The 14,711-nt window shown below is 42.3% G+C and overlaps 1 protein-coding gene across 1 annotated transcript in view; it reads left to right on the top strand.

The window, feature by feature from the left end:
• Positions 1 to 14,711, top strand: part of IQGAP1 (IQ motif containing GTPase activating protein 1) — a 178,705-nt gene that overhangs the window by 127,874 nt on the left and 36,120 nt on the right. Inside the window, exons 16-25 of the mRNA XM_088472861.1 lie at positions 8,586 to 8,676; positions 9,482 to 9,649; positions 9,951 to 10,093; positions 10,216 to 10,386; positions 10,982 to 11,065; positions 11,221 to 11,292; positions 11,378 to 11,447; positions 12,277 to 12,485; positions 13,096 to 13,251; positions 14,159 to 14,322. Coding sequence (XP_088328987.1) covers positions 8,586 to 8,676; positions 9,482 to 9,649; positions 9,951 to 10,093; positions 10,216 to 10,386; positions 10,982 to 11,065; positions 11,221 to 11,292; positions 11,378 to 11,447; positions 12,277 to 12,485; positions 13,096 to 13,251; positions 14,159 to 14,322 — 1,328 coding nt within the window. The remainder of the gene's footprint in view (positions 1 to 8,585; positions 8,677 to 9,481; positions 9,650 to 9,950; positions 10,094 to 10,215; positions 10,387 to 10,981; positions 11,066 to 11,220; positions 11,293 to 11,377; positions 11,448 to 12,276; positions 12,486 to 13,095; positions 13,252 to 14,158; positions 14,323 to 14,711) is intronic.

The raw sequence follows: 14,711 nt of genomic DNA, 5'->3' as shown, positions 1-14,711 counted from the left end.
TTGAGACGGCCATGCTGAGGTCCCGGGGGTTTTCCAGCTCTGTGGTGCGTACCATGTTACGAGCTCGGAAACCGTCTTCCGCGAGGATATACCATCGCGTGTGGCATATGTTCTTCCAGTGGTGTCGACCGAGAGGTTATGCACCGCGGGAGTTTCGTCTGTCTCGGATTCTCGCCTTCCTGCAAGCGGGACTAGATCATGGGCTTCGCCTTGTTTCTTTGAAGGTACAGGTTTCGGCCCTATCTGTCTGGTTTCACCGTAGGATTGCTACAATCCCGGATGTGCGCACCTTTATGCAAGGTGTTCTCCGTATTCAGCCGCCCTTTGTTCCACCTGTGGCGCCTTGGGATTTGGCTGTGGTCCTGAGGGCTCTCCAAGGACCGCCGTTTGAACCACTGGGCTCAGTGGATATTAAATGGCTAACAGCTAAGACTGTTTTCCTTCTGGCCGTTGCTTCAGCCAGACGTGTTTCTGAGTTAGGGGCTCTTTCTTGTAGACCCCCTTTCTTGGTTTTTCATGGGAACAGGGCAGTGCTCCGCACTCGGCCCAAGTTTCTTCCCAAAGTTGTTTCCCAGTTTCATGTTAACGAGGAAATAGTTGTTCCGGCCTTTAACTCACCGGGTCTTTCCGTGGGTGAGGCCTCTTTGGATGTTGTGCGGGCCTTAAGGACTTATGTGGACCACACTTCTTTGTTTAGGAAGTCGGACGCTTTGTTGTCCTCTATGGCTTCTGTAAAAAGGGTTGGCCTGTTTCAAAGCAAACTTTGGCAGCCTGGATCCGTATGGCTATTTCTGAAGCTTATCTTCATGAAGGCCTACCGGTCCCTCCTTCTCTGAAGGCTCATTCCACTAGGTCTGTGGGTCCTTCGTGGGCAGCTTGACGTGGTGCCTCGGCAGTTCAGATCTGCAAGGCTGCTACGTGGTCTTCTGTCCATACCTTCGTGAGGTATTACAGGTTTGACACCTTCGCCTCTCAGGATGCTTCCTTCGGGCGGCGGATTCTCCTTTCTGCACAGGAGCGTCCCCACCCTTAAAGGTTACTGCTTTGGGACATCCCCGAGGTATCCTGTGGATACCCTATGGACCCTGAAGTAGAAAATATGAGATATGGTAAGAACTTACCCTTGTTATCTCTATTTCTACGAAGTCCATAGGGTTCCACAGGACTCCCGCCCTGTCGCACCTGTGCTGCAGATGGGCTTTGCTCTGGTCACCGGTTTTCCGTCTCCCTCTGGTGAGAATGTGATTCTTGTATGTGTCCAGATCTTTGTTCTCTCTCTTCCTTCTCCTCCTCCGGCCTATGGCTTGGTAACTAACTGAGGTGCCTTGGCCTGGGGGCGGGGTATAGGAGGGGGACCTAGTGCATCCTGGGAGGCTGAAAGCTTAACTCTTTGGTGCCCTGCGACTGACGTCACACCTATACCCAAGGTATCCTGTGGAACCCTATGGACTTCGTAGAAATAGAGATAACAAGGGTAAGTTCTTACCATATCTCATATTATCAGGATAGTTCTTTTTTGTTGTGTTTATGCAAAATGCAGGAAAAGCATCCCAAGTTATAATTTTCCAGTGGGAGAAACTCAAACTAAGCCTACCCTCAAATCATGCCAAATAGCCCTGTGTAGCGCACCACAGATTTTGAGACTTAGCTGCGCAAAAAACACTAATCCTAAGTAGATAGAACACTTGAGGCAACCCAAGATGCAAAATGGAGGGAAATGTACACAATCTAGGGTGTAAAAAAAAAAAGCACATGACATCCAATACGAGTGACCTGCACCATGCATCTGCCAGATGGTACACTTTTTGCTGATGTGAAATCCTTCTTTCACTTTTGGTCAGAGCATGTCCATGGCTGCAGCACTTCCTAAGCCCATCAATGCAACCTGGGTAACGAGAAATAAAAAGTCTGATATAGCGACGACTTCTGTAGGCCTCATACTCCTTTATTGTTGCTGTCACAACAATGTAGTGCTTTGTGTCAGTCCCACAGGAAAAGTAAGCGGGACAGAACAGTCTGTGTGTATCCCGGTAACATTGTGACTTGACCTTTAGGGGGTATTCAATTACTGATGATGTATATAGCAGCTCAAGATTACAAATTTTCCTGTGCACCTCTATGGGGTATAAGGCAAAATCCTCAATGTTGGTAGTTGTGACAGGAGGGAGAAATGTTTGTAATGCCGGCACCTTGTGCTCATTGTCGCAAATTGAATGACCCTTATGCGAGAAGTAACAATGCCGGTAACTGAGACAGTTCTTGTGAGCGAGTGAGGATCTGTGTGTTAAGGGACTTTTTTTTTTTTTTTTAGAAACTTAACAGAGGGCACCTTTTATACAGTCATGTGCATAAATATTGGGACATTGACAGAATTTTCATATTTTGGCCTCTATTCACCACCACAGTGGCTTTGAAATGAAACAAACAAGATGTGCTTTAACTGCAGACTTTCAGATTTAATTTGAGGGTAATTACATCCAAATCAGGTGAACGGTGTAGGAATTACAATGGTTTCTATATGTGCCTCCCACTTTTTAAGGGGCCAAAAGTAATGGGACTATCAACTCAAAAGCGATTTCATGGACAGGTGTGGGCTATTCCCTCGTTATTTCTTTATCAATTAAGCAGGTAAAAGGTCTGGAGTTGATTCTAGGTGTGACATTTGCATTTGGAATCAGTTGCTGTCGACTCTCAATATGAGATCCAAAGAGCTGTCACTATCAGTGAAGCAAGCCATCATTAGGCTGAAAAATCAAAACAAACCCATCAGAGAGATAGCAAAAACATTAGGTGTGGCCAAATCAACTGTTTGGAACACTCTTAAAAAGAAAGAATGCATCGGAGAGCTCCCAACACCAAAAGACCCGGAAGACCACGGAAAACAACTGTGGTGGATGACAGAAGAATTATTTCCCTGGTGAAGAAAAACCCCTTCACAACAGTTGGCCAAATAAAGAACACTCACCAGGAGGTAGGTGTATATGTGTCAAAGTCAACAATCAAGAGAAGACTTCACAAGAGTGAATATAGAGGGTTCACCACAAGATGTAAACCAGTGGTGAGCCACAAAAACAGGAAGACCAGATTCAAGTTTGCCAAACAACATCTAAAAAAAGCCATTACAGTTCTGGAACAACATCCTATGGACAGATGAGACAAAGATCAACTTGTACCAGAGTGATGGGAAGAGAAGAGTATGGAGAAGGAAAGGAACTGCTCATGATTCAAAACATACCACCTCATCAGTGAAGCATGGTGGTGGTAGTGTAATGGCGTGGGCATGTATGGCTGCCAATGGAACTTTTTCCCTTGTATTTATTGATGATGTGACTGCTGACAAAAGCAGCAGAATTAATTCTGAAGTGTTTCGGGCAATATTATATGCTCATATTCAGTCAAATGCTTCAGAACTCATTGGACGGCGCTTCACAGTGCATATGGACAATGACCCGAAGCATACTGCAAAAGCAACCAAAGAGTTTTTTAAGGCTAAAAAGTGGAATGTTATGCAATGGCCAAGTCAATCCCCTGACCTGAATCCCATTGAGCATGCATTTCACTTGATGAAGACAAAACTGAAGGGAAAATGCCCCAAGAACAAGCAGGAACTGAAGCCATTTGCAGTAGAGGCCTGGCAGAGCATCACCAGGGATGAAACCCAGCGTCTGGTGATGTCTATGTGTTCCAGACTTCAAGCTGTAATTTCCTGCAAAGGATTTGCAACAAAGTATTAAAAAGTGAAAGTTAGATTTAGGATTGTTTAGTTTGTCCCATTACTTTTGGCCCCTTAAAAAGTGGGAGGCACATATAGAAACCGTTGTAATTCCTACACCGTTCACCTGATTTGGATGTAATTGCCCTCAAATTAAATCTGAAAGTCTGCAGTTAAAGCACATCTTGTTTGTTTCATTTCAAAGCCATTGTGGTGGTAAATAGAGGCCAAAATATGAAAATTCTGTCAATGTTCCAATATTTATGCACCTGACTGTATATACAGATGTGTCCACATACATCTAGTCTCCTTGCACGTTGAACAGTCCTTCGAGTCGCACCATACCGTGGCGTGACTCTGTAGCGCTGAGCGTCTCTTCGTGCAACTTTTTACCTTCAAATGCGTCTTATTTGTACACAGCTGTGCAAATAGAACACACAGCTTCTGCTGATTAAAATATGTGGCATGCCTATATTCTGTGTGCGACTGCAGGTCTATCTGCATGCTTTTACTTCAAAACCATTTTAATAACACATTTGCAATGCACAAACAGAACTACTATATATAGCCTCTCTGCCTCCCACTTAAACTACCTTACTGCTATCCCCGTTGTCAATTTTACAGCATGTGTCTGTCCGTTCTTTGTGCACTTCCTCTGTGATGATATTCTCCATTGCTCTGTCATTCTGTCTCTCTGATGTGAAAGCCACAGCTGCCTAGCCGGAAACGCATCTCTATTTAGTAACTCACTGCTGTACTGCATCTGTACCAGACCGCAGTGAGGCAGAGGAGACTGGACTTGCCACAAAGCAGCGCCCAAAAACTAGGTTAAATGTAATTAATTTAGTGTTTGCCTTTGAAAGAATATGTTGAGTTAAGCATGAATCTACTAAACCTAAAAACAAGTTGATTTAATAATTAAAGGCATCATGAGAAAGTAAGACCAGCTGTCACAAGTGCTTGGATGCTATGTATGTAGAGAACTAAGGGGGAGATTTATCAAATCTTGGCGAGAGAGAAAGTGGACAAGTTGCCTATACCAACCAATCAGCTTCTAACTGTAATTTTTCTAATACAGCCTGTAAAATGACAGTTAGATGCTGATTGGTTGCTATGAGCAACTTCTCCACATCATCTGTCTCCAAGATTTCATAAATAGATATTGGATTGTGAGGTACCCAGGTGTTCCAGCCAGGGCTAACTATGTAAAACAGGTTACCTTACACAGACAAGACAACAGTGAAGATACAATAGTATCTTTATCATTTTAATGTAGTAATACTATAAAATGCAATAGAACACACCAATATCACAACAATAAATGGTATCTTAAACAATTGCTAGGTCCACCACAATCTCTAGATTAGATCTTACCCACACTGTGGGGTATGGAGTTCTGTTTCCTGGTAAGAGACGAAACACTCCAGTATCAGTAAGATGAGTAGCACAGTACTGCTGACGGAATCGGTATGACTTACGCAAGTCCGGCGGTTCAAATCCTGACAGCGGCTGCCAGACATGGGTGAAAATCCCGATCGTACCCTGGTGAGTATTTACTAACCTAATACAACCCCCCCCCCTGGCTGTCCACAGCGGTGCCCGGCATCACTTCGATCGGGATGCCGGGCGCCGGTCTCCCGGCGTCGGTAAAATGACAGGCATCTAGATTTAGACGCCTGTCTTTTAACCCTCGCCGGAATAAAGCAGTCGGGAAGCCGGCTGTCGGGATTACGTCCGCCAGCTTCCCGACTGCATACCCTCCTGACGAACATAATTTACCCATCTACCAAAGTCTGTGTTCCCATGCTATCCTATTCCTAGGGTCGCAGGGCAGCACTCTATTACCATATAGCCTGCGATAGGGAAAGTCCCCAAGAACACTGTATGGGACAACCAGAGACCTTTTCTTTGTGTGCTAGGTACCCCATATTGTGTAGGTGCCAATGAGTCTACCTGCTCTCTAAGTAGAATAGCATCAACTTACCAATGTTAGTGAAGGGGATTATGGACCTCATTTACTAACTAGGTTTATCACCAAAACGAGTGATAAATGTCACTGTGTATGATAAATGGTGCTCCAGCCAATCAGCTCTCAACTGTCAACCGTTAAAAAAAAAATAAATGACAGTTGGGAGCTGATTGGCTGGAGTGACATTTATCACTTGTTTTGGTGATAAAACTCGTTAGTAAATGGGGGCCTGTGTATGGTAGTGATGCTTCTCTCCTCCTGTTACCCTTTCCATTTTTTTTTATCTGAAATGCTGATTGGAGCTTCCTGGAGGGATATACTAAGGGCAGAAATGCAGTAAAACCCCATGAAAATTGCATTTTCAGGGGTTTTACTGCAATTCTCCGATGTAGTAAGCACCGGAATGCGATGCCTATGGGCTTCTTTTCGGGACACCCCCTAAGAGGGATCCAACTGGATCCCTCTTCCCACCTCTGCGGCACTTGCGCAGAAGGGTGCCAGAGGGACTTCCGGGTTTAACACCCAGAAGTCCCTCTATCCGAGGATATTGCAAATGACCGTAACCTAAGCTTACCACTGTCTGCTAAATAAAGAACAGATGTCATAACCCATTTAGCGAGTGATAAAAGTGCTATTACTTGTTCTTAAATGGAGCCCTTTGTGAGAGACGAGTACTCTTGTCCATCACGAAGATGTAACTGAGTGTGAGTACTAGTCCTGTTGCAAAGAAGGTGCACACAGTAAGTTATATATGTTTGGGCTTTCTATTGAACTAAGGGAACTAAAGGTGCGTACACACTGGGCGATCAGGAAAGACGTAATCTTCGTAATCGTACCGTCGTTCCTGATCCCCTGTAGTGTCTGCACTGAACGATCAGCAATACTTTTTACTTGACTAAGGTAAATATCGCCATAAGAGATTATAGTAAACCAGTGCCACTTAGTAGCCTTATCATAAAAAAAATATATACACAGGCTGAAAATGCACTGTGGGAATAGGACAGTGTCACTGAAAACTCCAGTTCTACCCCCTCTTTCCTTCATTAGATTGGTACATTCCTGTTTGTTTACTCCTATGCCTAAACATCCCAGGAGAGGTTGATGGCCCCTTCATTAACCCCTGAGCTACCATAACGGCCTGTGCAGCATAACAGGCATTGGTTGTTTGATTTATGATTTGTGCAAACTCCTAACTGGCTTCTGGCTTTTAAGTGTTGTCAGGCTTTCTGGTTGTGTATTGCCACTTAGCTTACATACATTACATACACTAAGGGTGAGTAGTGCTTCGTAGTGTTCAACACACACACAAAGCCTGTGTGGTCTATTGGAACAAGAAAAGACTTTGACTTAAATAACCTGTAGCTTTCTTTTAAATGAGCTACACACAGTTTGGTTTTCACTATCACAGGTGAGCCCTTCATCTCTAACGGGAAAATATTCTGCCCATCACAACTTAAGGCCCCCATACATCAGCAATCTGAAAACCACAATTGAACAATTTGAAGATTTATTGCCCGATTTTACGATTTCCCATTCTAGCAATCTGCGCCCATACATTACAGATCTTTTTCAGTGATTTGCAGATCGATTGCAGCAAACACAGATCTGGCAATCTTGAAAAGCCCATCATTTTACTAGTATTGGTCTGCAAATCTGCTGATCAGGCCCATACACTAGCGATCTACAGTCCCAATCCATCTGTGAAATCCAACATGTTGGACAATCTGATTTAACAATTCCAATCACTTTTTGGTTGCAATCTGTGATCTGTGAAACCCATACATTGCAGATTTTTATACACAATCGATTGCAAATTGCAGATTTGCCACAATCGATTGCTGATGTATGGGGGCTTTTACACAGGAGACTAACATTATCGCTGTTTTTATGGTCTAATACATTTCCTTTACACATCACCCTGCTTTCACTTATATGGTTACCTGAAAAAAAAAATGTGGGCCCTTCACCTGTATTTGTGCAGGTGTGCCAACTTCACGGTCCTAGGAACGGCTTCTGGAATTTGAATTTGCACCTAGTTTTGTGGCTTTGTAAATGTACATCGGAGGAGTAAAACATCACTGTAAACTAGACCCCAACCCCCCCCCTCCTTTAGAGTTAGAGAAAACAAAGTCCCTTGTGGGGCACTGTGTGCCCCCTTTTGTAAAGCAGGGAGCTCTCTTGTGCACTCCATTATCTCATTTTAATATTGTTGCCATGCAAAAAGAAATCTTAATTTTTTTCTCTTATTGGTGCAAAATATGGTGCTCACATGTCTTAAACCGTACTAAGGTTGACCATTGACCAACAATGCTTAACTGCCAATGTCGATGGTTATACCATTGATGGCAGGGCCCAGATGGTCCACTAGTCAGGGTTTTATTCTTTGTGCATGTGCAGCTGCTGACTCTTATAGCTACACGTACGCGGTTACAAACTATTGAAGTTTTAACCAACTGTTTCCTGCCAAATATTGGAAACCATCCATGATGGATGCTTCAATGGACATCCCTAAACTGTACTCGGCAAGTTCCCTATTCCAGCTAATTCCCCCACTGGTCTGGCAAGCCTTTGCAACTCCTCAGATGCTACTTTTGTTAAACTGTTATCCAGTTACAACCTATAGAAATTATCTTTAAATGTATAGTTATATGGTTTTTATTGGCTGTTTTGAAAACACTTTTTTATAGGGAATAAGCTGTCCACGCACACTTACAGATCTGTTTGTTGACTCCCCATTTCCGTCATCTAGCATTTGTGGTGGGCCACAGTGCCCTCTGCTGTACAACAGTGAGTCAGTGTGATTAAATGTCGTAGGAATTGTGATCTGATTCACTTTGGCAAATGAATGTCTGCACAACATAGATTTGATCATCAAAATAAATTCTTTATTGCTCGTCTCTCCAGGAAACAAAAGATGATTCTGCAGTCCTGTGGCTGGATGAAATCCAAGATGGAATATTCCGTTCGAATAAAGAAACAGAGGATGCCCAAAGATGTATGTAGCCATGTAACTGTAGCCTGTTTTATTTACACACATTTTTGATTAGAAAAGCCACATTGCTAAGTGGTCACATATATATTAACCTTAAATATTTGTTAGAGAAGCGGTTCGACACTTTAGTTTTCTCATAATCAAATAACTCAGTTACTTGAATTATATGACATTTAGTGGACACTCTTCCTCCCCAATTCTCACTCTTATAAACATTACATTAGGAACCATAAATAATATACATTTAATTTCCAGAAACAAGTTGCAAAGCTCTGTGCAGTAAGTCTTATATAAGGCTAAAGGCTAATTCAATAGACTCTTGTTTGCGATTGAAGGTATATTTTTATCATTTTGCAAACTCAAGAACAAATGTCCCATTGTAAAAGGGTTACAAAGTACGATATACAAGTTTATTAACTATGAAAAGGTATCTCTAACATTGATTTATATAGAAGTAAAACACACAAAAATTGTCCTATTATATACAGGAGTTTGGATATCTGATATTGGCTGGGGCCTCATTATCTATAGCCGTAAAAAGAGTTTGTTTTGTGCCGAGTCAGTTTAGGCCTAGAGTGGCTCCATATAGTGATTATGTATTTCAAAGGACTTACTGAAGGGAGTCTGCGGTATATAGAGAAAGATAATCCATCTCCAAGTGTATTTCTGATCTGCAACTTTTACATATATATTGTTATTGTTCGAAATAAAGTAATTTCTAGTTTAGGTTTTCGAGGTCCTTTAACTGTTGTATTTATGTTTGATAGTCTCTGTTGTGTCAGGCTTCTGATTGTCTCTTGGTTTACAGTCTCCCGTGGTATCCTGGCTATTAATGAGGCAGTAGACAAAGGTGACAGTGTCCAGACTCTCCAAGCGCTTCGATCCCCAGATGTTGGACTCTATGGGGTGACTGCCGAATGTGCTCAGACCTATCAGAACGAACTGGCGGAGCTGAAGAGTAATAAAGCAGGTCAAGGTAAAAATACACTTCCAAAATATTCCAATTTATTCAGTTTCTGTCACCTCTCTACACTGTTACCTGCAGAAATAACCCACTGTGTATTTCCATAGAACATAATTCTTTACAAAGTGTACCAAACCTCAAATGTAGTACTACTAGCGAAGATCTGTAAGCACATTATTCATATTCTATTGTTTTATTATGCTGTGTTTTATTAGTGATCATTTATCTTTTGGGGTCAGTGTCAGCCGTTATTGCATTGATCCATTTTGGCTGTGTAATGAAAGTCATCCCTCATTTAATGTCTGTCTTGTAGGCGACAATGGAAGTGAATGGGTGCAACACTGGGTGAAGGGCGGCTATCATTATTACTTTCATCTGCCCAGCAATGAAGGTAGATGGGAAGAGCCCCAAGGATTTATGCAGAATAACACTCAGCTCTCAAAAGAGGATATTCAGGTAAATGGAGGCAGCAGTCTGTATGACCTTATGAATGAGTGACACCAGGTCATGGTGCTATGATTTGGCGTATGTGATTAATGTATATAATGCTGTAATCTTTGCTCGGTATCCTCTCATAGACTACCATTTCTGGGGTTTCTGCGGCATATAACCGTGAACAGCTGTGGCTGGCCAATGAGAGCCTAATTACCAAGCTGCAGGCGCGGTGTCGGGGCTACCTAATGCGCAAGAAATTTGCCTCCAGGATGAGCTTCTTAAACGACCAGACTCCGGCTATTACCTGCATTCAGGTGGGTTCTCTTATTGCATAAAAGCATTGTGTTACATTAATAAGGACATCTTTTGCCTTCTTGTGCACGCTGTTGTTTAGAACGCTATATTGTTCATTTAGCCTTCAGGCTTTCTCCTTGGCAATGTTTGGCACATTCTTCTGCTTTACTCCCACAACAATTTGAGGAATTCGGGAACAGGTGTATTGTCTAAATGTAAAATATTTAGTAGTCTAAAGTTCTCCTCCAAGGCTGTACCAGTGAGGATTTTGTGTTGGATAAATCCCGTTCGTATTGAGAGGTCACTGGTCTCAGCATTTCAGAGTAATGGAAATAACTGAAAAAATTTAAAATACAAAATAACAAGCAGCTGATCAGGACTGGGAGATAAAAATGGGTAATGGGTTTCTGTAAGTCAGATTGCAGGCAGATAATCTGCACATATGTCCTTTCCGCAAGTATAACAACCCAAATCTTGCAGCATTATATGATGCCCCTCTGGATCAATGGATAATGGCATCTGTAGCACAGCAACAACTAATGTACAGTATAGAACTTTACATGTACGGCTCTGTTCTAGAACAGGTTAATACTTCTATATTGTGTTTGTTGTTAGGCCCACTATAGAGGTCAGAAGCAGAGGAAAGCCTTCCTGGACCGCAAGCAGTACCTGAATGATCACTCTGATGAAGTAGTGAAGGTCATTTTTTAATTATCATATATCTTTTGTTTTGGTTCATGCATTTGTATATCTGTACATATGAAAAAAGGAACTAGCGTATTGTGGTTTATTGTGGCATTTCATATACACGTTATGAATCTAATAAGTGTGCTGCTATTGCAATCTTATTCCAGATCCAGTCCTACACTCGAATGTATCAGGCTAGGAAACGCTACAAAGAACGATTAAAATACTTCAAAGATCATGTAAGAGCCTTGAACCTGTTACAGTGTATCTGGAGTGTGTTTCACTGAGAATACAGAGCTAACAAGCTGTTTGTCTTGTCTGCAGATTAATGATATTGTAAAGATCCAAGCCTTTATCCGTGCCAACAAAGCACGAGATGACTACAAAACCCTGAGTGAGTATAGCAAAGGTGTAGAAAGCTGCTGTTGTCCTGCAGATGTGAATGACTGATCGAAGTTATAGATTGCTTGTTACTTAACCTTCTAAAAACCACTGTTATGCCAGGTATACACTAGACGATGTGTGTACCCGGCCGACACCCTATGCGATGAACGACCGCACGATATGCCGTTCACCATCCGCCTGCACAAGCATGGGGTCGTTAATCAAATTGACAGATTGAGCAGCATGTAAGCTTGATCTGTCAATGCGATGAACGACCCAACTGGAGCTCGCATGGTCGTTCATAGTGGGTACACACTTGCCAATGTGGATAATAAGTCGACCTGACACGCCGGATCAGACGACTTATCATCTAGTGTGTACCCAGATTTACACTTCCTGGTGGTTGGGTTGTGACAAGGTCTCAACATCTAAAGAGTGAAGAGGAGAGGTACTCTTGTCTTGGGGAATACCAGAACCATTTCGGAAGATATTGGCTTCCACATCTTTCTACACATTAATAAATAGAAAATGAGAAATTGTCTCTTAGCCCAATAATGTATGTATTCTTTAATGTATCATCAATAAAGACCACTGCAGATTCTTCCTACTGGGGAACTCTGAGTACAGCTGTAATGAGGGTACACTGAAGTATCAGTTCTTGGCACACCGTCTGACATGTTGCTAGGTGTATGGATAGAAGTGCAGATGACAGTCCTGTGCCAGGACCTGTGTGAGAGATACTAAATAGGGATAGTGAATGTACAGCAGTGCTCCTCTCATTTTTACTTTTTGCATTTGTCTTTTTGCTCTTCCTGCTCATCAATGTTTTCTTCTACCAGTCAATGCTGAAAACCCACCTATGGCAGTGGTCCGCAAATTTGTTCACCTCTTGGACCAGAGTGACCAGGACTTCCAGGAAGAATTGGATGTCATGAAGCTGAGAGAGGAGGTGGTGACACTCTTGAGATCTAACCAGCAGCTGGAGAATGACCTCAACCTTATGGATATCAAGATTGGGCTGCTTGTGAAAAATAAAATTACACTGCAGGTATGTTAACAAAATGAATATACATTATTACCGATGTGCCGGTAATAGCTGCTCAACACAGAACCGGATGAATATCCATTGCAGGGTAGATATTTTCTCTCCCCCTATGTTCAATTCTGTCCTCTCACCTGTATATCTACAAACTACACACACACTCTCACACTCTCTCTCTCTCACGATGTTGATCCTATGCTGTGTTTTCGGACGCAGCACACGGATCTGCAATACAGTCTGGGGGGGTCGTCTTTCTCCTCAGATGCCCCCTGTGGCATTAGCATATTTTAGCATCGCTGTTTCGTCTTCTGCTGCAGCAGCGATGCTAATAGCGTACAACTATTCAATCAGGCCCAATGCATGGAATGATTATAACTTAGTTATAGGTAAACTCTTCTTATTTTGTTGTGATGTCTTGGGTCTAACCTTTCTGATGCCAGAGGCAGGATCGGAAGTGCCTCCCTTCTCATTCTTTTACAGAAAGTAGCATGAACATTTGTGCCTGATTAGCTTCTATTGTAACAGAAGATTCTTGTTTGTTTAACCCTCATTACATCTACCAACACAATGCATGAAAAAATTAAACCTGCAGCCTGACGTCTTTATTCCATTGCAGGATGTTGTCTCCCACAGTAAGAAGTTAACAAAGAAGAACAAGGAGCAGCTCTCTGACATGATGATGCTAAACAAGCAGAAGGGAGGATTGAAGGCTCTGAGCAAGGAGAAGAGGGAGAAGTTGGAGGCGTATCAGCATCTCTTCTATTTGTTGCAGGTAGTTGAGTGATGAACGGCCTAGGGGTGAAGGCTGGTGTTAATGTTTTTCAGCAATTGCGTGGAAAAGGTTTTTTTGCCATCCAAGGTAAATACTCCAAACCACTACCTGGTCTGCACATGACCTCATATAATATAATATTATTGGACTGTGTGTTCAAACAGGCAGAAATATAGCTGTTTCCCAAGTACTGGATTTGTGCGCTATGATAACTTTCACCCAAGGCAGCTTCAATTTCTGTTCCCCTTTTTCCAAGGCTGGCGGAAGCTCTGTGGTAGCCCTAGATGGTGACTCTCCATCCCCTTTGTGGCGGCGCTCTTCCCTATAGCATCCAAGAGCTATAGTAGAATCTTCAGCAGCTGACTAGACCATTTATATGCAGGACCATTGTCATTGCATCGCAAGACACCTTCAAACAATTATTAGTTTTTTATTATTATTAATCTTTATTGCTAAGGCACCGCAAGAGTTCTGTAGCGCTGTACAACATATTGAATTATATGGATATACAGTGATCGGTATAAATAGATATAGACAAACAAATAATTAGAACTAGCATTACGTAAATAAAAAAATACATGAGGACCTTCACAAGAGCTTACATAAGTTTTTAGGGCACGTTTTAAGGCTGGGAGGCTAGGTGAAAGTCTGATTAATCTAGAGAGGGCATTCCAGAAGCCCTGATGGCGCAAGCAGGAAGAATCCATCAGGGAGGAGCAGAGGAAGCAGTTATGGCCTGGTAGCAGCTGGTGTTTAGAGTTTTTAAGCCAAATTATTATTATTAATTCTAGCTATTCTTATTAGTAGGCTTACCCAGTAACTGAATTGAACCCTTTGCCCATAGAGAACTGGCTGTACATAATGTTAGAAGTAATGCATAGTTGTAAAGATTATTTTTCTTTTTCAGACTAATCCAACCTACCTGGCAAAACTTATCTTCCAAATGCCTCAAAACAAATCCACCAAATTCATGGACTCTGTCATCTTTACTCTCTATAATTATGCATCCAATCAAAGGGAAGAATACCTGCTACTACGACTCTTCAAAACGGCGCTCCAAGAGGAGATAAAGTACGTGGTTATGTGGACACAACTAAACAGTCTTAAATGAAGCACTCTTGTTTGGATTATCTGAATCTGAACTACACCAACATAGTCTTAGCTATAAATGTACAGATCTGTCCTCTTCCATCTTTGCCGGCAAACATTTGTGCATGCATTGCGCCATGCAACGCATGCATGCACCAAAGTATGCCTGGCCGCAGCAGCAATCAAACCATGTAATCTTACAGATCGCGAGTGAAAATGCAGCTAGTGTACCCGGACGTACGACTCGCGCCATACGTGTCACAATTTGCCGTATCAGGACACATCTGTATATAACTACATGCCTGTAGTTAATAGCATCGATTGCATAATGTTCAGATGTACCGTATTAGAAAGTTATATTCAATGTAAAA

Source organism: Taudactylus pleione, unplaced genomic scaffold, assembly GCF_031769625.1.
Source record: "Taudactylus pleione unplaced genomic scaffold, aTauple2 ptg000129l, whole genome shotgun sequence".
Lineage (NCBI taxonomy): Eukaryota > Metazoa > Chordata > Amphibia > Anura > Myobatrachidae > Taudactylus > Taudactylus pleione.
This window is presented reverse-complemented; position numbering and strand designations above follow the sequence as displayed.